This window comes from Nyctereutes procyonoides, unplaced genomic scaffold (assembly GCF_905146905.1).
Source record: "Nyctereutes procyonoides isolate TBG_1078 unplaced genomic scaffold, NYPRO_anot_genome, whole genome shotgun sequence".
NCBI lineage: Eukaryota > Metazoa > Chordata > Mammalia > Carnivora > Canidae > Nyctereutes > Nyctereutes procyonoides.
This window is the reverse complement of record NW_026575140.1, coordinates 41,511,995-41,537,463: the sequence shown is the minus strand read 5'-3', so window position 1 is coordinate 41,537,463 and position 25,469 is coordinate 41,511,995. Positions and strand designations below refer to the sequence as shown.

The 25,469-nt window shown below is 37.9% G+C and overlaps 1 protein-coding gene across 4 annotated transcripts in view; it reads right to left on the bottom strand.

The window, feature by feature from the left end:
* PATJ (PATJ crumbs cell polarity complex component) overlaps positions 1–25,469 on the bottom strand; it is a 354,647-nt gene that overhangs the window by 143,587 nt on the left and 185,591 nt on the right. For all 4 annotated transcript variants that reach the window (XM_055305729.1, XM_055305727.1, XM_055305728.1 and 1 more), the window contains one exon: positions 3,240–3,436. In XM_055305729.1, the coding sequence (XP_055161704.1) occupies positions 3,240–3,436 (197 nt within the window). The remainder of the gene's footprint in view (positions 1–3,239; positions 3,437–25,469) is intronic.

The following is a 25,469-nucleotide window of genomic DNA, read 5'->3' as shown; positions in this document are numbered from 1 at the left end:
AAAGTCACATGAGAAGATGGGTTTTAACTGCTTAAGAATGCAGTCTGTGCATTTTTCCATTCTCCCAGTTTTTAAGATGCTACATGGAGCTATTGAGGAAGATGATGGTTTCCCTTTGGGACATACTTTCAGAGACAAATGTATTAATATAAATAAAATAAAAAAAACCCAAATGCACATACAAATATTATTTTACAAATAGTATCAGCTAAATGCATTACTTTGTGCCGGATACTGTGGCAAAATCTGAGTATCTCTCTCATTAGTTCTCTGAACACCCTCTAAAGTTAATACTATATAATCACTAGGCTGTAAGCTCTATGAGAACAGGTACCATGGATTTTGTTCACCAGTGTAAAATCAGTGTCTTGTTCACACACTGCTCCCTACCTGACAGATGCATAGCAAGATACTTGCTGAATAAGTAATTTTCATTTGATAAAGGAGGCAGCTGAGGGTCAGAGAAGATAAGTAACTAGCCAAAGATATGGGATGCTAGAATGTATGTTCCAACATATTTTCTTTAGACAAGAAAATCAATGGAGAGTGGAGGAGGATCAACTTATTGCCATGTTTAATCTTCTTGTCCTTTCCATCTCCACAAGAAGATAAAGTTGTTGAATAGCGACAAAAGAGCCAAATTCAAGTCAGGAAAAAAAAAAAAAGAATAGGTGGGGTTCCAACATGGCAAGATGTTAATATCCTTTTTCAGACAAGAGAGTTCTTCCAGCATCTTGCCTCAAAAACGGGAGACCTGAATTTTCTAAGGAGGAAATGTGGCTAATTACCAGTCAACTATGTGCACTGCACTGTGTTAATTAAGATCCTTCTGAAACTCAACTAAGAACTGAAAGAACTGGGATAAGTTAAAGCAGGTCTTCCAAGCTCAGTCTTGCGGTCCTGGTCACAGTGTGGACTTTTGTATGTGGATTGTAACACATTCTCATTACTCTGTAGCCATTCTCATTTGTTACTCATATCTAATACAATGTCAGACAGAGAAATAAAACACCAGTGCTCCTGCTGGTCTAGATCCCATGGGCCATTATTCCATCTAGAGTCTTAATAAAATAGAGAGAAGAGAACTAGAATCTTCATCTGCTAAATTACAGCCTTTGGAACATTTTCATATACCACACAGGACAGGAAATCCATGTCTAGGTACATGTAACACAACACAGTTACTTCTTATACATGATTCCCTAAAGACTAGAGCATCATAAATCAGCATTCTCATGGATCTAAACAAATGGGGTTTGGTTGAAATACCATGGGGAACACAGTCTGCTTCAGTGGTTAGAGCATGAATCCTGGAGTCTGGCAAGCCTGGGTTCTTACCAAAACTTTGTGACTTAGTTCTGTAAAATTAAACAAGTTATTTGTGCAGTTTTCTTTTTTTTAAATTTTTATTTATTTATGATAGTCCCACAGAGAGAGAGAGAGAGAGAGGCAGAGACACAGGCAGAGGGAGAAGCAAGCTCCATGCACCAGGAGCCCGATGTGGGACTCGATCCCGGGTCTCCAGGATCGCGCCTTGGGCCAAAGGCAGGCGCCAAACCGCTGCGCCACCCAGGGATCCCTGTGCAGTTTTCTTATCCATAAAATGGGGATAGTACGAGTACTTACCAGATAGGTCTCTTAAGAATATTGAATACAGATGTGGGAGCCCCTAGGTCAAGTGCCAATAATAACTCAGGAAATCCTGAGTTTTTATGTTCACCTTAATTACTACCACCATCACTTTAGTCTCTATCACTGAAGAAGTCTCCAAGCATCAGCCAAAGGAAATAAACTTGAAGTGATGAATTATATTGGTTGGTTAATACGTACTGCTGCCTTTTGATTTTTCCTTATTTAATGATTACACTGGTGACGGCTACTACCCAGCATGGGTCCCTTTCATGATGCCATTTTACAAAAGAACAGGGAAATAATTCCAGGTTAACTTCTTTGTGGAAACGGCTTTAAGATGTGGAGAAACTACTGGGGCCTGGGAGACAAGTAGGATGCTAACAGGCGTGTCTGACCAGTTTTGGCTATATTTGTTATTAAGCAAATCAGAGATTATGGGTGACTGCGAATGCTATTCTGAGTCAAAGTCTGACGAGGAAATTATAAAATGCAAAATCAGAAAATCTCATTCTAAGTGAGCAGTCTGATTCCCAGTGCCTCTGTGATTTCAGGTCTTTTAAATACCCAAGTGCTGGAGCATTTTATCCAGGAGGCTGCAGAGTGCACTGGTTAACAAAAGCTAAGAAGTCAAACTGCCTGATACCGAATTCCAGAAGCATCATTTACTTTGTGACCCCACCAGTAAAAAGGCTGCTGTATCTGACACGGAGTGTGTGTGTGTGTGTGTGTGTGTGTGTGTGGATGTATATATAAATATATTAGCTGCTGCTGCTGTTCTTCCGGTTATTTTATTTTTCATTTTGCAGTGCAACAATCTTCTCATGTCTGTGTCCTTCCTCTAGACTGTGAGGTCTCTGAAGGAAGGGACCAGGTGTATTCATCTTTCTTTCTGTGTCCACTACTTAGGAGATGCTCTAACAAAGTTAGATGAATCAATGATGGACTGAAATAGCAAATGAACATCAAAGCAAGAATAACTTGGAACAGAAACCTTGACTTTAAGTTGAGGAAAATGAGAATAAATAAGACTACTGATGAAATCATCTAGAGAGTAATTAGCAAAGGACCAGCCATCTCCTTAGCTCTCTTACCTCTATCCTATTGCTAAATAAGGAATCTGTGTGGTCTTAATCCACATCACTGACTTCACAGACAATACCCAAGCCCTGACAACCAGCTCACAGGATTTGCTGGGTTCTAACACCTTCCCCAAAAACTAAACGACAACAACAAAAACAAATGCCATACTTATGGTTTATTCTAAAGCTAAAGAGAATTTTGATAAATAATAATAACAGATTAATACACAATTTAGTTTTGAACATTTTGGAATTTACATTAAAAACAAATCCCATTCCTTTAATAGGCATTTATGAGATTTTAACTTAAGGTTCCCTAAATTATTATGCAAGATTAGTTTTTACTCAAGCAGCAAATAACATTTGCAAGCAACAATATGATGTCTGTTCTTCCTCTGGAAAATGATTTTGAGTGGCTGAAAAAAATATAATTTGTAACACTTTTCCCTGTCACCTCATTTTCCAGTGGACCATCCCCTTTACTTCTTCACCCTACCAAAAATAAAATTAAAAATCTATGTCCCTTACCTCCAACAGTTCATCTCCAATACGCATTCGTCCATCCATGGCAGCAGGTCCTTCTGGGTTAATTCCCACCACAAATATGCTCATGCGTGATCTGTCTTTATTACCAGCAAGGCTGAGTCCAAGTCCATTCTTATCCTTTTCAAGCTCAATAATGTGCAATTCTCCAGGAAGGTCTGCATATCTTTGCCTGATTTTTTCTATTGAGAAAAAGGGGGGGGGGCGATAAAAAAATGTAAATAGAACACTTAAATGTATATTACAAAGGAGTTAGCATGTCCTCATCTTCTTACCATGATGTTCTTTTCTTGAGAATGAAGTGGTTGAAGTCATTCATAACCTTCTGTATAAATTACAGTTAATTATTCCATCTCCATTTAAAAACTTTAGTTCACCAATAAAACCTTCTCTGATTGTTCAGGTTCACATTGGCCTAGACTTTCTGTCCATTATTTTCTTACCTAAGATAGTCAACAGGATTGTGGTAGAAACCTTGGCTTCCCTATTCCCCTCCAAAAACAGAGGAGGTGGGTGAGAAACAAAGTATATACACTAAACATCAGCTATGTGAAGAGAGGGTTTGGTCCTGGAGATATCATGCTAAACAAAATAGACATGGTTCCTATTCTTGTGGACTTGCAGTCCAGTAAGAAAAAAATCAACAATTAATTCTAAATAATTATGCTTCTTTAAACTATGCAAACGGTATAAAATATTTTATATTTTTTTAAGATTTTATTTATTTATTCATGAGAGACAGAGAGAGAGGGAGAGAGAGAGAGAGAGAGAGAGAGAGAGAGAGAGAGAAGCAGAGACACAGGCAGAGGGAGAAGCAGGCTCCATGCAGGGAGTCCAATGTGGGACTTGATCCCGGAACCCCAGGATCATGCCCTGAGCCAAAGGCAGATGCTCAACCACTGAGCCACCCAGGCATCCCTAAAATAATATTTTATATTAAGTGGGTAAAACAAGGAGAATTAAGGATGTTGGTTTAGCTGTTCAATCTGAATTCAATACACAAATCAACCATTTACTCAATGTCCAATAATTAATACATTATTTTGTTCTATGGAATTCTATTTCTTCCTGTGTAAAATGGGCATGGTAATAACCACTTCATGAATCTTAGGAAAATGAAATAAAATACACATTAAAGGACTTACAACTAGCTCATGGTTTATAGGTATTCTATAAATCTTTTATTCAATTTTTTCTCTCTCCTTGCTACCCCCTACTCTGGTCTAAACACCCTGTTTTAGGATTTGGCTGGTTATGCTTCACTTGTGTTGATTATGTGCAACAAAATCACATTGGAAGATCAGTGTTGGGAATGATACTGCTTTAAACATGTCTTACACCCCACAAAACACCAGCTCAGGCCAGGTATTTTGCTGGGACTCAAAGGCTGACATCTTCAACTGTGGTATGATGCAATCATCTCATCAGCTTAATAACCTGTTGGCAGATTGCATCTATCCTGGAACTCTATGCTCAGTCTAATACTTGACTTAGGCCCACTGTCCTTATAGGGAAACTTGCAAATTCAAAGCTGAACTCAAATAATTAGTGTTAAAGGGGATGGGGAGGAAAACAGCCTAGCCATTGTATCACTTTACCACACCTAACAAACACTGCCTTGAGAGCAGATAAATTTAAACTCATAAAAATACTTTAAAAGAATTAACCATATAAATAAATGGGTGCATATTTTAGAATGAGAATACATGTTTGCTTTATAATTATTATGAAAAGAATCTTAACTTTCATGGATAAAGCTTATTAATAATAAACAACATATTTAGCAAAATATAGTAAAATACAGGTCTTGTGACATAACTGCCCTCTATATAGGAAAAAATACAGTCATATTAACATTGAAGTAAATAAGCTTAAAGTATTTTTGTTGGTCAACTATCAAGAACAAGATACTACGTGGGTATTTTAATGAATGGAGACCTGTAAGACACACATTACCCTCAAGATACTGACATCGCAATATAAGGGAAGCAAACAAATGCAATAAATACCAAACAACTACAATTATTTAAATAGAAGTTTTGATCACCACAAGTGCTGGTCATGGAATATTAATTTATTAGGGAATAAGGTCAATGAATAAATACTAAACAAATTGTATAAGCAGTAACTGCTTTAGAGTTTTAAGAACTGATATTTCTAGGGGCCTGAGTGGCTCAGTGGTTGAGCATCTGCTTTTGGCTCAGATTGAGATCCCGGGGTCTTGGGATCGAGTCCCACATCAGGCTCCTTGTAGGGAGCCTGCTTCTCCCTCGGCCTATTCTCTGCCTCTCATAAATAAATAAATAAATAAATAACATCTTTAAAAAAAAAGAACTGATATTTCTAGAAGAGATTTCATGGAAGAAGCAGAATTTGAGAAAGGTTTTTTTTTTTTTCTTGAGAAAGGTTTTAAACAAGGTACAGAATCTAGTTATGAGAAGAATCCTGTAGATGGAATAGCAAGTGGAGAAACATATGCAGGTAGAGCAAGGAGAAGAATGTGAGAGCCCACTTGGCTGTAAATTGAAAATTCTTTGGGTTAGTGGGTGGGTGATAAGGAATCACAGTACAAGGTTTACAGAAATTCCAACTGGGGATCCTGTGGAAGTCCTTTGGGGTCCCCCAGGGATGGACCTTGAGAGGATACTCAATGTTAAAACCTCTTCTCCCAGATTCAAACAGACCATTTCATGCTCTCATTGTTTTGTTTGTTGGAGTTACAGGGTAAGACAGTTAAGAGATGCCACTATGCTAAAAAAAAAAAAAATAGAACAAGAATTTTAACACATCCTCCTCAGAAAATAACAGAAAGAGATTGTTTAAAAAAGATACTGAAGACTTTAACAACACTATAAGCTCAAAGCAACAGACATAAGAGAACTCTGCATCCGACAGAAAATACAGTGAGGGAGGCATACGCACAACAATTACTGAAGCAGACTGTGTGTTGGGCCATAAAAGAAACTTTGATAACACTTACAGAACGGATATCATACAGGCTGTCTCTTTGGACACAGTGCAACAAAACTATAAATTAACAACAAATATAACTTTAAAGCTCTGTGGTGTTTAGAAATTCATTAATGCTGTGAGAAGCCCAAGATTTAAAAGGGAAACAAAAAAGGAAATTAAAAAATACAGCACTAACAATCAAATACAAATGATACTTCTAGATGTCAAACTTCAGTTAAGCAGAACCTAGAAAGTTATTTATAATTTTGAATCACTTTTTCAGAAAACAAGAAAAGTGAAACAATAATAATAAGCGTTATACCTAAGAGGTTAGCGAAAGAGCTACTTAGCAAATGCAGAGAAAATGGTAAAGCAAGGTCATAGGCTAATAAAAATAGAATCATTACCACCAATCAGAGCCAAAAATCCACAGAACAAAAGCATTACAATAAGGATCAATGAAATTAAAACCGAGTTCTTTGAAAACAATAACAAGACAGACACTGCAATAACTGATCAGGGAAAAACATGGATGATAGAAAAAAATTCTTGAACTAGAAAGGGGAAATAACTACAGAGAGATTTATAAAATAAGATTATTATGAATAATGTATTGCTATGAAACGCTGGCACACTTTAAAATCTAGAAGACAGATACTTTTCTTAAAATTTAAAATGCCAAATTTCTCAAAATTTAAAATACCATTCTCAAAAATAAATGTAAAACTGCAATACACTAGTAATTATTAAAGAAATTGAAATGGTAGCCAAGGATATTTACTTTAAAAAACAAGCCGCCCCCACTCCCCCAGTTCTAGACTGTTTATATTTGAATTCTATCAGATGTCAAGTTTTTTGTTTGTTTTTTAAGATTTTATTTATTTATTCATGAGACACACACACACACACACACACCACACACACACACACACAGAGGCAGAGACACAGGCAGAGGGAGAAGCAGGCTCCATGCAGGGAGCCCAAATAGGAACTCGATCCCGGGTCCCCAGGATCACACCCTGGGCCAAAGGTGGCGCTAAACCACTGAGCCACCTGGGCTGCCCAGATGTCAAGTTTTAATGAATTTAATCAATGTAACTTGTTCCAGAACATGGGTGGGTGAGAGGAGGGAGTTATCCTCTTCATATTTTGAGGCTGGTATAATCCTGATTTTCCTTCGAAAAAGAGACAAATCAAGAAAAGAAAATTATAGCCTGACTTAACTTAGGGTCATAGATAAAAAATATTTTTTTAAATAATTTAATTGAAAGTATATTGAAAATATTTAATTTGACCTCTATGATATGGCCAGTATTTGACTATTTCCTGACTTAAAAAATAGCAATTTTAGGGATGCTAAAATGCTCAGTGGCTGAGCATCCACCTTGATGATCTTAGCATCTGGGATGGAGCCCTGCATTAGGCTCCCTGTGGGGAGCCTGTTTCTCCCTCTATGCCTCTGCCTCTCTCTGTGTCTCTCATGAATAAATAAATAAATATTTTTTAAAAAAAGAAGTAGCAATTTTATATGATTCAATCTAAGAATACATTATGAGTAAGGATGTATTCCAGGAATGTAAGGATAGCTAAATATCAGTAATTTTTTCAAGGAAATTTTCACATTGATAAAGCAGAAAAGTTGAAAAATTATGTTAATAGAGAAAAGCATTTGAGAAGGTACAATATCTACTTAAAATTTTTTTAAAAATCCAAACTGTTGGCAAACTAGAACAGAAAGTCATTTCTGGACTTAAAGTGACAAATAGAAAATATAACAGGAAAAAAATCTGCATATTTAAAACTAACAGGGCAATTAAAATAAAGAGAAGCAGAAAAAGATTAGCAACCTCAATAAAAATCTGGCCAAAAGATACAAAACTCAAAAGGCTCACAGACATGTGAAGAGATGCTCAACTTCATTAGTAATTATGGAAATGCAAATTATAGTGAGATATCAGTTTTCACTAGCAGACTGGCAAATATCTGAAAGCTGCATCATTAAGCCTTATGGAGATACAAGGAAGATGCTATAGGAATCTTCATGCATTGCAGCTGGGAGTGAATGGCACAGTCTTCTGGAGAGCAGTCTGACACTACTTAATCAATTAAGCACGCACATATTCGACAAACCAGCATTCCACTTTTGGGAATATCTTAACAAATTCTTACACAGGTCTTAAAGCAGAGGAGTTGGAGGTAACATGGGTATAGCAGAGGAGTTGGAGGTAACATGAGTATCTGTCACTGGGAAAGAAGATAGATGAACTGTTGGATGGACATCGCAGTGTACCATCAGCAGGCAGAAGCAATTAACTGGAAGTAGTGACACAGATTTCAAACAGCGCTGAATGCAAAGGGAGGGAAACAATGGGCCAATACCATTTATGCAAACTAAGATTACCCCATAAAAAAAACATAACACATGTTTTGGAAGTGCATATACAAAGTTGCAAATGTTTAACACATTAGAATGGCTAATTATGGGGGTGGTGGTGGAAAAAAATAGGAATACAAGGGAGTGAAGAAAACCAGTAAGGGACCCCCAGCAGACCAGTGACTATAATATGATATGAAGGATTATACTTAATGCAATTCCCTGTCCCTGGTGACTGAAAAGAACAAAGATGCTGAGAAAAGCTTCAGTGTTGTATTAATATGAAAAGGCAAGTAAAAAATAGTCTGACTTGTTCAATTTTCAGAAGAAAAAAATTTAACCCTCATGGTCGTTAACTATATATCCAAGTGCTTAGACATGTCAGTAATTAATGACAAGAGTGATTCTTCTTTGATAAAATATGGCACCATCACAGTTATGAAGGACTCAAATTAACTGCTACAAATGGTGAATCTCTATCAACATATTCTTGGGGCAGAATAGAAAGAGCAGAGGCTAAAGGGTCAGAATTCAGTCAATCCTAGTGGAGGCACATAACATCCTTGGTTCCTGGACCACCTACTGTACCTCCATGAACAGATTTCTTATTTGTAAAATGGGGTTATTACCTTGAAAATGGATGTTAGCTAAAAATGCTGGAGGATGCAGGATCCAAACAACAAACCATGACTTTGTTTCCATGATTTAGTTATGTTGAGGTTTTAAGTTAGTCTAAGTTCGTGGCAAAGCTATCCTTTTCTTCTTTAAATTTGTCTATCTTGAGGAAAATTGAGACTTGTGAAAGGAAGCAATGGACCCTCCCCACCAAATAATGACTTGAAAGAAGCAGTCACACAGTCCTCCATGGGAATCACTAGGGGAAGGGGCTAGCTAGCATCACTGTCCCTCAGATTCTCTTCCCTGAGTTACTCCTTCTGAGGAGCCCCGGGACAACTTCTGCAGGTGCAGAGGAATTACACCACCAGGTCAAGTGTTTGTCCCATGCTACATACTCCATTGAGATGGCTTTAAAATTATGTATCAGTTAAGCATCTGCCTTTGGATCAAGTCCTGATCCCAGAGTCCTGGGATCGAGCCAGGCATTGGGCTCCTTGCTCAGCACGGAGTCTGTTTTTGCCTCTCCCCCTGCTTGTGGTCTCTCCACCCTCTCTCTCTCATATAAATAAACAAAATCATTAATAAAAACTGTGTGGTAATAAAGTGTGAAATTTAAACCTTTTTTTTAAACCAGCTATAATGGGTTTATTTTTTATTTTTATTTATTTATTTTTCAAAAATGGGTTTATTAGGGAATAACAGAGAATTGCAATCAGGTACAAGCAAGCTATGGCAAAAGCCACAGGCATGGCATGTTTCAGAATCAGAGACTTTTAATTCGGGGAAAACAAACTAAGAAATTGTACAAAGCTACATTCTCTTGTAGAGAATCACACCGTCACCCCCAGACTCCATTTTATAAAGAAGACGGAAGAAATGAAAATCTTGTATAAGGTTATGAAGCTTATTTATAGCTAAAAACTAAAGTCTTCTAACATAGTTAAATTCTTTCTCTATCAAATCATGTTCAGTTTATCCAATAACATTTTGTAAAAAGATTTTATTTATAGAGAGAGACTGAGCATGAGAGAGAGGATGAGCAGGAGGGGAGAGGGAAAAGGAGAGGGAGAAGCACACTCCCCACTGAGCAGGGCTCCATCCCAGGACCCCGGGATCATGACAGATGCTCAACCGAGTCACCCAGGCATTCCTCTCCAGCAACGTTTTTAAAGAATAAGAATTACTTCAGCTTTCTCCCTAAGTTAAAGAAGCTATCTTTAGGATCTTCATAACACCTCCTTATAAGAAAGAAACATCTGATAGTTTGTCATGTCCCTATATCTTTGTAAACATCTCCATTTGCACGTTAGTGGACTGACAGGTGAGGTGATTTGGTCAGTATTTGGGCCAAGTTGGGTGAGTTCAAGCTGTGATTTCTTCATCACACCACAACTATCTCTTAGACTGGTAGAATTTTAAATAAGAAGAAGATTCTCCTAAAAGAGCTCTAACTATGGTTCCCAGGCCTAGACTCCTCAGAATTACTAGGCTGGCCACCTAAAAATCACCCTTATAGCCTATAAAACAAAATCATGATTGGGCTCTCACAGCTGAGATTCTGAGCCAATGACACGTTTAGTCAAGTTTAGTAATGGGGTAAAGTTCTCTTTGTAACAAAGTCCTTAGATGATTCTCACAGGCAGCTAGATCTGTAAATAACAGATTAATCTCCCACGCAAATACAAAAATTTTTTCTATAGTGATGACAGTCAACTGTAAAGTTCACAGATACCAAAATTTAAGTCAGCCTTTAAATACATCCTTCACAAGACTGATTGAATATTGAATATGGAGCCAGAATATATGGCTCTATGATCCATGTTTCAGGATTAAATAAGAAATGTTTCGATTATATAATAGGTTACTTCAGGATCTCGGTCTCAGCCTTTCTGCGTCTAGCTCCCATCCTCCTGGGTTGCCTCCCTCCCTCTATCTCAGATGTTTCCTGAAATTTCCATGACTATTTGTTCCTACTCTGTAGCTGAAATAAAAGGTGAGATAGATTTTTCAAAAGGGAAGACGGAAAACAAAGTCTTTGCGGGGAAAGTGGAACAGCACCCTCATCTTTGAAAAATCAAGACACTGCATGCCAGCTTGTTAATTCAGATTCTGAGAAATTGTAGTGAAGCTTCTCTGGCTGAGTCAGCACCAACTGTTCTGCACTGTCAGGCATGTGGCTCTGCCGCAGGGGAACCCCACACCGCCTGGTATTTGCTCTGGGGGCAACTGGGAGTCATTTCCAGGGTAACCAGTGGCTAAGGAAGGGGAACTTCCCCAGCTGAGAAAGGGATAAGTGGGAAGAAAATGTATAAAGAGAATGGTTTTCTTAAATCTTTCAGTTTCACAGAAAATACAATTAAAGAGGAGGGGGAAAGAGTATTATTTTATTTGAAGCTAATGGGGCTTTCCTCTGAAAATAAGAAAATAGAACCCTTACTTTGTTTCTTATACGCAAGCAAATACCCCTATAAATTATGTAAGTACCAGCTTTCAGCAACAAAATATTAGAAGTGTTCGATGATCCAGAATCTTACTATCCCCATTACTGGTATTTTCTAGATATATTTGTAATAAATAGCTAACCTTTTTTTTTATTAAATTATTTTTTTATTTATGATAGTCACAGAGAGAGAGAGAGAGAGAGAGAGAGAGAGAGAGAGAGAGAGAGAGAGAGGGAGGCAGAGACACAGGCAGAGGGAGAAGCAGGCTCCATGCACGGGAGCCCGACGTGGGATTCGATCCCGGATCTCCAGGATCGCGCCCTGGGCCAAAGGCAGGCGCCAAACCGCTGCGCCACCCAGGGATCCCAATAGCTAACCTTTATACTGATTTTCATTGACTTTCACAATGGTAGTGAAAGTAGTCACAATGGTAGTCAAATGGTAGTGTAGTTCATGTCTCAAATAACCTAGATGCCCTCCATTTCTAAATACAAATCAGATTAGGATATAAGAAAACTACTTCTTTGGCCCCAGGCTTTACTTAAGTTTCCCTGATTGAACATTAGCCTAGAATAACTAGAGAGAAGAGTCTTTTCTACTCAGCTGAACAGTCATGCTTGTTTTATACATGGATTTTCCAGCCCCATGACAGTGTTATCTGAAAAAAGGAATCTTAAGCTGCTCATCATTCTGTATCAAAGCAACAATGCCTTTTCCTTGTCCAAGAAAGCCTAGTAAGATTTCTCCAGTGTGATCTCAGGGTGTTTTCCTATCATCACAAGATACCAGGTGTTGCTAAGTAACAGGGCCTTTTCCCCAAGAAAGAAACTTAATTCAAGTCCCTGCCCAGTATTTTAATACATTTACCACACCAGATACAGTTTCAGAAGCATTAGTTATCTGGTCTGTTTTTAAATTACAAAGGATAAAACAGAGAAAATATTTAAATACATTTTCTTTACATTAAATATAAGCAACCACTTGTAAATAATCAGGTTCTACTAAGCACCTTTTAATCTAATTTTATTTTTTTTTAAGATTTATTTTATTTTATTTTTTTTTTTATTTATGATAGTCACAGAGAGAGAGAGAGAGAGAGAGAGAGGCAGAGACACAGGCAGAGGGAGAAGCAGGCTCCATGCACCGGGAGCCCGACGCGGGATTCGATCCCGGGTCTCCAGGATCGCGCCCTGGGCCAAAGGCAGGCGCCAAACCGCTGCGCCACCCAGGGATCCCAAGATTTATTTTTTTTATTCATGAGAGACACATACACAGAGAGAGGCAGAGACACAGGCAGAGCAAGAAGGAGGCTCTCCACAGGGAGCCCAATGCAGAACTCAATCCCAGATCCTAGGATCATGCTCTGAGCCAAAGGCAGATGCTCAACCACTGGGCCACCCAGGCATCCCATTAATTTAATTTTCTTATGCAGTTACCAACTTTTAATTCTCTGAGTTGGATAGTACCTGCAGATTTGAGAAGTAAAAACATATGAAAGAAAATCATAACTAATCATAAAAAACAGCATATAAACTTCAGTAGTAAGAAGCAAATCTCAAGGGAAAGTCCAGACCAAGTAGAGCAAATACTGAAAATAAGTCAGTGTAAAGAAATTATATCTTACATAAAAATAAACTTCCCTCTTACATGTTGTAGATGATTTAGCCAGTATATAAATGTGATATTGTATGGATCTATAAATAGAAATTAATAATTGAAACATTCAAACATGAGAACTACAATTAAGTATAATAATAGGTATTATTCGAAGTACTTCATTATTAACTGTCTTTATGAAAACTCTATGAGATAGGTATTATCCTTAACTTTACAGATGAGGAAACTAAGGCACAGATCAAATAGGTAACACACAGTTACACAACTAGGTAATGGCAAAGCTAGGATTTGAAACCAGAAACTCGAGCTTTGGAGTCCATGATCATAGGTGAATGCCAAGACCAGAATTAAGCAAAGAGTATGACTCACAGAACTCAGAAGGAAAAACAGAGAAGTCAAATCATTTAATTCCTTTCCTTTCATTCACAAAAAATTCAATCCACATTAAACAGAAGATGGAAAGAAAAATCAGCTATAAATCTAAAGTAATAAAATGTGGGCAATTAGAACAAGAATCAGGTGTGCCTGGGTGGCTCACACAGTGAAGCGTCTGCCTTTAGCTCAGGTCATGATCTCAGAGTCTTGAGTCAGGCTCCCTGTTCAGCAGGGAGTCTGCTTGTCCTTTTCCCTTTACCCTTCTCCCCAGTCTCTCAAATAAATCAATAAAATCTTTAAAAAATAATTAGAACAAAAATTATTAAGGCTATTTTCTGAAGAGATCATACAGTAAGAAAAAAGCTTCAATAGTGAAAATCTAAAATTGTCCCATTAGATGAATCAACATTCAATCAAATCCATATGCAATGAACAAATTTTAAACACAAGATACTGTATTAATATTAATTGAATGTTCACTGTTAGAAACTTCGCTGATCCCTTTATATATTTTGCATGATATTGTAAAATATAATCTTCAACATGTCTATTTACAGTAGAAAGGATAGACAAACTATGGCATATTCAAACAATGGAACTTTATTCAGCAATGAAAACTAACAACTACTACTACCTGCAAACCTGTTTGGACATTAGAAGCAACCTGTTGAGGGAAAGAATCCAACACGGCAAAGTGTATATACTCCAGTTCCATTTTTATTGAGTTCAAAAACACAGAAGCTAATCTATGGTCTTAGAAGTCAAGCTAATGTTAACATTTGGGGGAAAGGGAAGAAATAGTGAATCAGAGGGGCACAAATTAACTTCTCGGTGGTAGTAATGTTCTATTTTGTGGCCTGCATGGTGGGTGAAAATTCAAACGGTGTTACAGTTTTGTTTGTATATATTTCAATAAATTTATTTTTTAGAAAGAGACTTGACAAAATAATGTGAGGACTCGGTCTGAATCCTGATTTGAACAAACTAGAAGAATCCATTTCAAGATAGTAAAAGTTTTGATTGTGGGTTGTGTGTTGGATGAAACCGAAAAATTATTGTTAGGTACATTAATAGTATTATGATTGCATTTCTAAAGATGCTTATGTATGGATGAAATTACATGGTGTCTGGGAATGGCTTTAAACTATTTCAGTAGATGAAAAATGAGGGAGAGGTGAAACTGATACAGCAAAACCCTGTTTATTATTGAATCTGGGAGAATAATACATGGGAATACATGGGAATACATCGACCATTCTCTTCAGGTTTGCAAATCTTCAAAAATTTTCACAACTAAAAGAAAAATAAACAAACCCTCTTAAAAATCCTAAAAGGTATAATCATCCCACCGTACAGATGATGAAATGGAGGCTCACTTGAAGTTACGGAACTCGTCCAAACTTGCATTTAGTAATTGGTGGACCTGGGGTTCAGATTCGGGTCTGCCTCACTCCAAATCCTACCTGCTCACCAACCACACGAGAGGATAAAGACGTTTGCTGTGTTCACATCTGGGAGAGTGGCAGAAGAGAGGTCTAAAAACTGCCTTAGTCCTTTTGGAACTTACGATTTGGTGGGAGGCAATCCCCAGAGCCCAGCCTGTGGGAGCAGTCTGCACAGGATGATGTGCAGAGGAGAGCTGAGGACACAGAAAGACCAAGAGGAAGATAATACACACAGGATGATGGGGGGCGGGGGATAGAGGGAAAGCTAGCTTGGGGTGGCAGGAAACAGCTGACACACAAAACCAATAAGGCTGCGAACCGTTCGGATGTTGGAGGTACAAGGGCTAGGGGAAGGGAAAGGAGAACAGGGAAACTGAGGTCTGAGCCTCAGAAACAAGGAGTGAAGCATGAAGGGATGACAATTCAGTTTGAATGGGCTGATTTGTGGTATCAAGTACAGGGAGTTGCTGAACTCAGCCTGGAACTCCAGAATGAAGGGGAGGCAAGCCCAGAACTCCTGCCAGTCAGGCAAAGGTGGGTGAAACTCTGAGCAGTTTCTGAGAATGAATTTGCACCCAGCTGTGTGAGTGCTCAGGGGGAGAAGGATAGGGAACCTGACCGTTTAGGAGGTCATTACTATCCACCCAAGAGGTAACACATACATCTGGGTTTAGGTGTCAACTGAAATAGAAAAAGGAACACAGAGAGTCAAAGAAATGAGTAAAAGCTGACTTCACGTATTCATTTAAAAAAATTATATATATACACACACACACACACACACACACACACACACACACTGAATGCTTGCTCTGGGCTACTGGCTAAGGATATAAGTCAGGGGGAATTAAAAGATAAAAGAATAAGGATTGGATTAGATACTAGCAAAAACATAAGAGATCCAAATATGATTGGACCACATAACAGCAAAGATTCACCTTCTGTACTCAGTACCTAAATGCTTAAGAATCACGTTTGGTCTGGAGAGAGAAGGAAACCAGTCCAGAGCATTCACAAACAAGACACCAAGGATCATTGAGGTTAATCACAAATGGATGAGAGAATTGGGAACAGAATCCCCAAGTCCCTCTTAATTCGTTTCACTAAGTTTCAGATATTGGGGCTATTAGGTCCAGTCTAAACTGGAGTTGGAGGTGGGCTACTCTCTTTCACCTCTCATTTTCATACATCTCACCTCAATTCCTTCTTCATTTCATGCCATGAGAAAGCTGGTCACTCTGCCAAAGTCCTCTGGTAATGAGGGATGTGGGGTAAGGCAAACATTCAGGGGTGGGGGGGAACATACTACTGAAATATAGACAAAGCACAAGTTCCCTGACTGCCTTTAGGCTGAACATAAGAAAAGAAATTAGTCGGGACGCCAGGGTGGCTCAGTGATTGAGCGTCTGCCTTTGTTTGGCTCAGGTCATGAGTCCAGGGTCCTGGGATTGAGTTGCACATGGGGCTCCCTGCAAGGAGCCTGCTTTTCCCTCTGCCTCTGTCTCTGCCTCTCTCATGAATAAATAAAATTAAAAAACAAAAGAAACAAAATTAGTTTAGTACTGAGCAAAGTTTATCTACCCTAATTAAGGAGGATGATCATATTTGCACCTTTGCTCAAACACGAAGGTTCACACAATCAGGCTTGATAGCTATGTCCACTGAGGCTTTCTGGAAAAGCACCATCACACCCAAACCAGTATTTCCCAAAATGTGGTCCCCAGAGCACCTGAGGTAGTTCTGTATAAAAATCACATGTCTGGGCTCCAGGCCTGATCTACAAAATCTAAATTTTGAGATGCAAACAAGGAATCACCACCTTTTTTTTTTCCTTTTAAATAAAGATCTCTAATTCACATTAAAAATTACTAAAAACCTAAGACAGATCCCCGTCCAAGCTCCAAATGCCTTTGTGGACCTAAGAGATGGCTGAAAACAGGGTATAAAAGACGATTTGATTATCACTGGCTTTAGATTTTTAGTAAGTCTTGAGAGAAACCAGTTAAAACATTTTGGCTTTGAAAACAGTACTGAGAAAAGTCAAACGCAATTTTAAAAACACTCTTCACAATCATTCGTCAGACATTTTAAATATCAGGAGAACATAGAATATGGTTCTTTAATCACTATAAAAGCACTGAGTCCCAAGCTCATTATGGTTATAGTGTGGCAGAAATGTGTTGGAGCTGCACTGCTTTTTGCTCCCTGGTCATTACCCAGTCATGCAGTAATGCTCAACAAAAGCTCCATGTTGGCAACAGATCAGGAAATCAGCAGTGGCACTGACAACATTAAGGTGTTTAATTATATTTTCTGGAAGAGAAAAGAAGTGGCAGTTTGCAATCATTAACGAGAACTGTAGTAGAATGTAGAAAAAGGAATATAACACAGTTATTTTCCAAGTTTACCTAGTCCTGTTAGTGACTGAGTCTTTGGAAGCAAACTTCCCTCTGCATACCTGCTTAGGAAACCATCTGGCATTGTTTGCCCAGGGCCCTGTACGTATGCATTAGTTCCAATAACCATCAGAGCAAGATTTAGGGAAGAAGTAGAATTCTAGCTGAGGTTCGACAGTATTCTGGGTAGTTATCTTTAGTGGTTTATTGGTTACATTTCCCCACTATCACGAGAGAAGAAACTACCTCTGTTCTGGGTAGGCTAAGTTCTTGGCCCAGAGCAGGTGCATAATATATGAATAAATTATGGAAACAAAAATTTTACAAATTCTTCATTATCTGAATTGGTCAATCAATAGGTTAATCAAAATTTCTAATTAATACAGAGTTATATTTTCCCTAAGAATTAAATTATAACAAAAGACTCCAAGATTAAACTGAGAAGAACATCTTTTCTGAGTAATTAAGATGTTTCAAGTTCATTAGAAACTATCTTTTCAGTATATTAAATCAGATTGAACTGGAAAAAAGGAAAAAAAGTACAGGAGGTTTAGAGTCAAAAAGATCCTCACCACGAGGCATATACAGAAGTCAGAAAGTACTAGGCATATACAGAAGTCAGAAAGTACTACTGTTCAAATTCCATTGATGCCACATTGTATCTGTTTGACCCCTATCCCCAAGCTATTTAGCTTCCCAACCTCCATCTTTAAAATAACATTTCCTATCCTAGGAATTTGAGAAGATAGAACTAAAAAACACCTAAAATGTTTACTTTAATGCCTAGCACACAAAAGCTTTATTCCCTAACCAGCCAAAACTTTCCTTTTTTTATCGTTTATAGTTGGGGAGCTCCTTAAAGTACCACACAAACTAGCTTTAATTACATTGTGCTGCTTTTTAAAATGATTTTTATCTTATAAATGAGGAAACAGGCTATGAGAATTTAAGTAATAGGCATAAGGTTGTATGGTACATTTAATTTTTAAATAAAGACAAGGAAATATCCCATGAGACTTTTTAAATAGTTCTATAAGATAGGCCAACACGATTCCATCATTCGTTATATGATTTAAACAAAATTAATTTTGTTCAAACAATTTCAAACAATAGCAGAACTTTAGCTTAACAATCCCATTTCACTTGTTTAACAATTCTATAGCATGGGAGAGTCCATGATATTTTAAACAGAGCTTAGGCAAAGAAACCAGTCACCCGAAAGATCTCCACTACCTCTGCAACAGGCAGATGGCATATTCATGTGTGTCCAGCTCCAAAGGGAAGCTACTTGGTACAGTAGAAAGAAGCAACAGAACAGAAGAACCTGGACTCTACTTTCTAGCCATGAACTCTGGGGCAAATCATGCACCTTAGTCCAGCCTCTGGTCTTCAGTTGAAATGAAAGTAATCTTGCTTGCTTTTAGCATCTCACAGGATTTTTAAAAATTTTATTTATTCATGAGACACACACACACACACACAGAGAGAGAGAGAGAGAGAGAGAGAGAGAGAGAGAGAGAGAGAGAGATGCAGAGACACAGGCAGAGGGAGAAGCAGGCTCCATGCAGGGAGCCCAATGCGGGACTCGATCCCAGGACTCCAGGATCATGCCCTGGGTGGAAGGCAGGCGCTAAACCACTGAGCCACCCAGGGATTCACAGGATTTTTTAAATGATAAGGAGTACTTGCAAAATTATCTTAAAAACAGTCATGCTCTAAAACAGTGCAAAGAAGCTGGCAATCTTCTTATACAAAGACTTTAGTTCTGAAATCTTTTCTTAAAGATTTATGGGACGCCTGGGTGGCTCAGCGGTTGAGCATCTATCTGCCTTTGGCTCAGGGTGTGATCCCAGTCCGGGGATCGAGTCCCACGTCCGGCTCCCTGCATGGAGCCTGCTTCTCCCTCCACCTGTGTCTCTGCCTCTCTGTGTCTCTCATGAATAAATAAATAAATAAAAATTAAAAAAAATAAAAATAAAGATTTATTGAGAGTAAGGGAACTTCACTCTGATTAAATTTCTATTTCAAATGACAACTAAACCAGGGGAGTGAAAAATCCCAGAGGTATCTTAGAGTTTTGCAGTTTGGACATTGCACACTTAGATAGTAATATCTTTTGAACAGTTTAAAATTTTTTTCACTAATAGTTGACTCCTTGGGGGAAAGGAGAGATGAATAGGTGGAGCACAGAGAATTTTTAGGGCAGGAAACTATTCTCTATACTATAATGGTGGATACATATCATTATACCTTTGTCAAAACCCACAGAATGCACAACACCAAGAGTAAACCCCTAAGGTAAATTATGGACTTTGAGTGATAATAATGTGTTTATCTAGGCTCATCAATTACAATAAATGTCCCACTCTGGTACAGGATGTTGGTAGTGGGGGAAATTGTGAGGATGGGTGGAGTGAGGGAGAGGAGGGTTGGCAAGAGATATAAGGAAACTCTATGTACTTTCTGCTCAACTTTGCTATGAACCAAAACTATTCCAAAAATCAAGTCTAAAATAAATAAGTAAATAAAGTATATATTATCAAAAACTATAAACTTCCCAGAAGAAAACACAGGGGAAAAGCTTTATGATGTCAGATTTGGCCATGATTTCTTGGCTATGATGCCAAAGGCAACAATAGCAAAAACAGACAAATTAGACTACTTCAAACTTACAAACTTTTGTTCATTAAAGGACACAATCAACAGAATGAAAGGGCAACCTACAGAATGGGAGAAAATATTTGCAAATCGTGTGTCTGATAAGGGGTTAATATCCAGAATATGTAAAGAGATTCTACAACTCAACAACAAAAAAATTAACTCAATTTAAAAATAGACAAAGGACTTGAATAGACATTTTTCCAAAGACATTCAATGAATGACCAACAAGTCTATGAAAAGATGCTCAACATCACAAATCATCAGAGAAATGAAAAACAAAACCACAGTGAGATAGCACCTCCTTCCTATTTGGATGGCTACTATAAAAAATAAGAAGTGTCAGTAGAGATATGGAGAAGTTGGAATCCTCCCGCACTGTTGGTAGGATTGTAAAATGATGTAGCCACTCTGGAAAACAGTACAAAGGCTCCCCAAAAATTTTTTAAAAAGATTACCATATGATCCAGTAATCCCACTTCTGGGTATATATCCAGAACTGAAAGTAGGGTCTCAAAGAAATATTTGAGCACCCGTGTTCATAGCAGCACCATTCATAGTAGTTTTTATCACAATAAACAGATGAATGAGTGAATGAATAAATGAACCTACTAAAGTATATATTAGGCAATGTGTTAAAGATTATGTTGTAATCTAGATATGCATGTGCCAAAATGACAACTGTGAGTGGAGAAGACTGCATATATATTCTGTGGAAAAGCAGCGATGAAAGGAAGCATTATCCCATATACCTAGATATGCCAAAAGATTACGTTCTAAAAACCGGCGGCTAAGATGATTATAATAAAGACACAGAAAAGACACCAAAGACTGTCAAAATAAACTGCCAACTTCCTCCTTCATGTCCTTCCCACAGAGGAACAGATACTTGTTTTCTCTCTGGTGTTGGAAGTTTTGCACTATTTAATTCCTTATCCCTTGGGTTTTAATATCTTCTTGGCTTTTTTTCAGGCAGTCAAGACGATAACATGAAAAAGGAGTTATTTCAGGAACCGTAGCCAGTCTGTTCTCATTTATGTCTCGTCTTTGGGCTGATCACACACTGAAAGAAGCTGACAGTCAGAACCTGGACAGGATCTTGCACATCAGTGAACAATTGCTTTTTCCCAAGATAAAAGAAAAGATAAATGAGAGGGGAAGGGACTGAGAGGAAGAAGCAAGCAAAACAGAAAAGCAAAAGTAACAGCAGAGGAGGAAAGCAAGCAAGGAAATGTCTCTTGAAGACTAATCTAAAATCTCCTATGGGCAATTCTGAACCCAGATTTATAACAGTAACAGATGCTGCCTTTTCAGTGACAGTTACCTTCAAATAAATGATCTCATTTAGTACTTCAACAGCCCTTTCTAGAAATAAGAAACACTGAGCCTGGGTGGGATTAAGTGAACTGCCCATGAACATTAGCTAGCAAAAGGTGGAATGGATATTTTAACACAACTCACAGAATCTTTAATAAATTATAAATCATACATGTTTCTTTAAAAGGTGATATAAAATTATATCTGGCACTCTGCTCATCTTTTTTTCTTTTTTAAAGATTTTATTTATTTATTCATGAGAGACACAGAGAGAGAGGCAGACATAGGCAGAGGGAGAAGCAGCTCCGCGTAGGGAACCCAACACGGGACTCGATTCTAGGACACCGGGATCATACCCTGAGCCAAAGGCAGACGCTCAACCACTGAGCAACCACTGAGCAACCCAGGCATCCCTGCTCCATCTTTTTTCTAATGTGCAGTCAAGTTAATCCTATGGAAAGTGGGTACTGAATGCTTACTAAAGGTATCTTTCCTTGACTAAAAAGTTCAACTCTTAAGAGAGAATTTATATGTTGAATGTCAATTGTTACCTCAATTATTTAAAAAAAAGATAATTTAAGGTAAAATTAGTAAACAAAAGTATCACAGGCAAGTTTAGAGAAAGATAAAAATTTTAGGGATAAAAAGAAGTTCTTGACTTAGTATAGGTTAATAAAAATAAAATGACCCCATATATATATATATATAAAGTATATATATTTTAAAGATTTTATTTATTTATTCATGAGAGACAGGGGTGGGCAGAGACACAGGCAGAGGGAGAGGCAGGCTCCATGCAGGGAGCCCGATGTGGGACTCGATCCAGGACTCTAGGATCAGGCCCTGGGCCGAAGGCAGGCACTAAACCGCTGAGCCACCCAGGGATCCCCCGATTCCTTATATTTTTGATAGCTTCATTAAATCCTTAGCACTCCTAGCTCCACACAAGATGCATGAAAGTGTTCAGCTCCATTTTCTGCCATGTTCCCTTGTGTGATGCACTGTAGCCACATCATAACATCATGGCTCCCCCATTTTCCCTACCTTAGTAACTTGGTACAGTGATCAAAGAAGCATTCCATGACCCCTCTGGCAGGAGTCCTTTCTCTTATTTCCAAGATACTCTGAGCCTTTTTCTGTGAAAACTCTTCCACAGTGAAAACTGATTTACTTATCTATCTTCCTCAGAGGGGTGGAGTTCCTTGGCAACCAGACTCATTTTATATCCCCAACACCTATTATGATATCTGGCACACAGTAAACACTTAGTTAAATGATTAATATTTGAATTGCAACGCACAAGAAGTTAATGATAAGAGATGCAATATTTTTTCAGGTTTGCCTTTCTTGACAATTCACTTTTGCTTAAATTTTGATGGAATTCTATGGCCCTAACAGATAACCATTTGAGAATAAAGACAAGGGGGCATGGGCAGGAGAAAATCCAAGGTACTTGGTACAAAGGGCACTCAAAGTCCACTTTAAAGCCTATATAATAGCTTTCTGAATGGATTCCCAGGTGAGTGCTGCTGAGAAGCCTGACTCTTCCTGTCTCATCCTCCTGGTACAAATAAATCTCTTATGCTCTGACCATCCAAAGCAATGCTCCATCCAGTTAAATTGGGCAATAAAGCTTAGTGACTAAGGGCAGGGCTCTGGCGTGATTCTGTGGGTTCAAATCCTACTTTTGTCACTTGTAGTTGGAAAAACTAGGGCTGTTTAACTTCTGTCTTTCCTCAGTTACCTTGGGTGTAAAGTGAACATAATAATAGTGACTGTGTTTGGGGAATTGTGTGAAGTACTATGTTTGAAGCCTAGCATAATACCAAGTCTTCTTTCCACTTTTACTCTATACTTTCTTTACTTTGCAGAATCCTCTAGTTCCCCAGATCTGCAAACTTTCCTCATGATAATCACCCTACAACCCACATATTGCTATGCTCTTTCCCTATACTCATTGCCTTTTGCCCCTGTCACTGGCTTGCTCTGTCCCTGCTTGGTCAACTGAACTACTTAACTCCCTGGTCCTTACTTCTACCCCATGAGTTCGAAGAGTAAGAATAAAAAAGGTTCCATTGATCCACATGCAGAGGGGAGGGGGAGTGGGGTTTCACTTTCAGAACCATGGTGTTCACTACATGATTATATAACTTTTAGCTTAGAGAGATCAAAAACAGGAGATGAACGCAGAAGATGTTAAAGATCATAATTATATTCAAATGCAAATAACATCTATTGATAATGAGGTTTATATTAGGTACGCACAAGGCTCTTTCATATATTTTTTCTCAATTAATCCTCAAACTAACATTCAAGATAGGCATTAGCTATGTATACTGAAGGTGAATAAACTGAAGTTCCCCAAATTTAAATGGCTTAATTGAGGTTACATCTAAAAAAAAAATGACTAAGGTGAGTGAAATTTCAATATGGATCTTCTGATTCTACACACAAAGCTTCTTTGGCTATACTTCTTTTATTTCCAGAGATAAAAGTGAGTTAAATGTAGGTATTTTTCTTAATCAGGATTAGTAACATGAAAGTGAACTTTGCTTATCTCTCCAGTATGAAGTATAAAGGCTGAAAATTATGCTTACTCATTCACTCGCTCAAAAAAGGCTTTATTTTTTTTTAAGATTTTATTTTTTTGTTCATGACAGAAAGAGACAAAGACACAGAGGAGAACCAAGCTCCATGCAGGGCCTGATGTGGGACTTGATTCTGGGACTCCAGGATCACCCTGGGCAGAAGGCAGGCGCCAAACTGCTGAGGCACCTAGGGATCCCCTCAAAAAAGGTTTTAATGGTACTTCCTATACAGTAAGCATGATTCTTGCTAGATGTTGATGGGCAATGGAGGCCTGACCCTGGAATTCACCACCTAATGCAAGAGACAGGTTTAATAATCACAGAGTTAACAGAGGGAAAAAAAGGTAGAGAAGAAAATGCACCACAGGGAGTGTGCAGAAGTTTTAGCATCTGAAATGGACATCAAGAAAGTCTTCCTTAAGGAAGTGAGGTTTGAGTTAACAGCGTTGAAAGAATAATACTAACTAAGCAGGGGAAAAGTACATGCAAAGGCTCTAAAGCAAGAAGGAGGATAGTCAGTATGCTAGAGGAACTGCCTCTTTGGACAGAAGGCAAGAGGCACACAAGACACTGGAAGGATGTGGAGAGAGATCCTGCGGCCAGACCCTGAGAACCTTTGGACAACTCCAATGGGAAGCCACTGAATTGTGGGGCAGGGATTGTTAGCAAAACAGGATGCATGACTTATCTATAAAGGTATTCAAATCTAAAATATGTCGTAAGTGAAAACTAATGCTTGCTTAAAGATTATATATATATATATATACGTATAATTAAATTAAATTTTAAAGCCACTAGAATGTCAACTTCCATAGCAGGCAAACAGATTTGTAGCAGATCAATCAATCAATGAATTTTAAAAGGCTCACCAATTCAGCACATTTTAATACATAAAACATCAATATAAAATCCTGTTCATAAATACAACCACAGATTGGAGGTCTTAAAATTTTTAGTTATAAAATTAAATTGTCTAATACCCTTTTTCATTTTTTAAAAGATTTTAAAATTTTTAAGTCATCTCTACACCTAACATGGGGCTCAAACTCACAACCCTGAGGTCAAGAGTCACATGCTCCATAGGCTGAGCCAGCCAGACACTTCTCATTTTTATACTATTTCAAGCATATATAATCAAATGATCGGGTAGGGTAATATATAAGTATGACACTTATACGTGATTTGATTTTAGCTCTAACTTAACAAACTTACTTCATTAAGAGTAAATGCCGCCTTATTTTCTTTCCAAATTCCAATTTAGGAAGAACTTAAATATCTTTTCTGTATGTCAAAGAAGTCTCTTCTGAAAGCTTTAATCTGCCAAACCGTCACATTTTTATTTAACCGGGTATTTTAAGAATAGTCAAGAACATGTAAGAAATTATGTTGCTTTTTGATATCTTAATATAAAGTATAATAAATAATAACAAAATA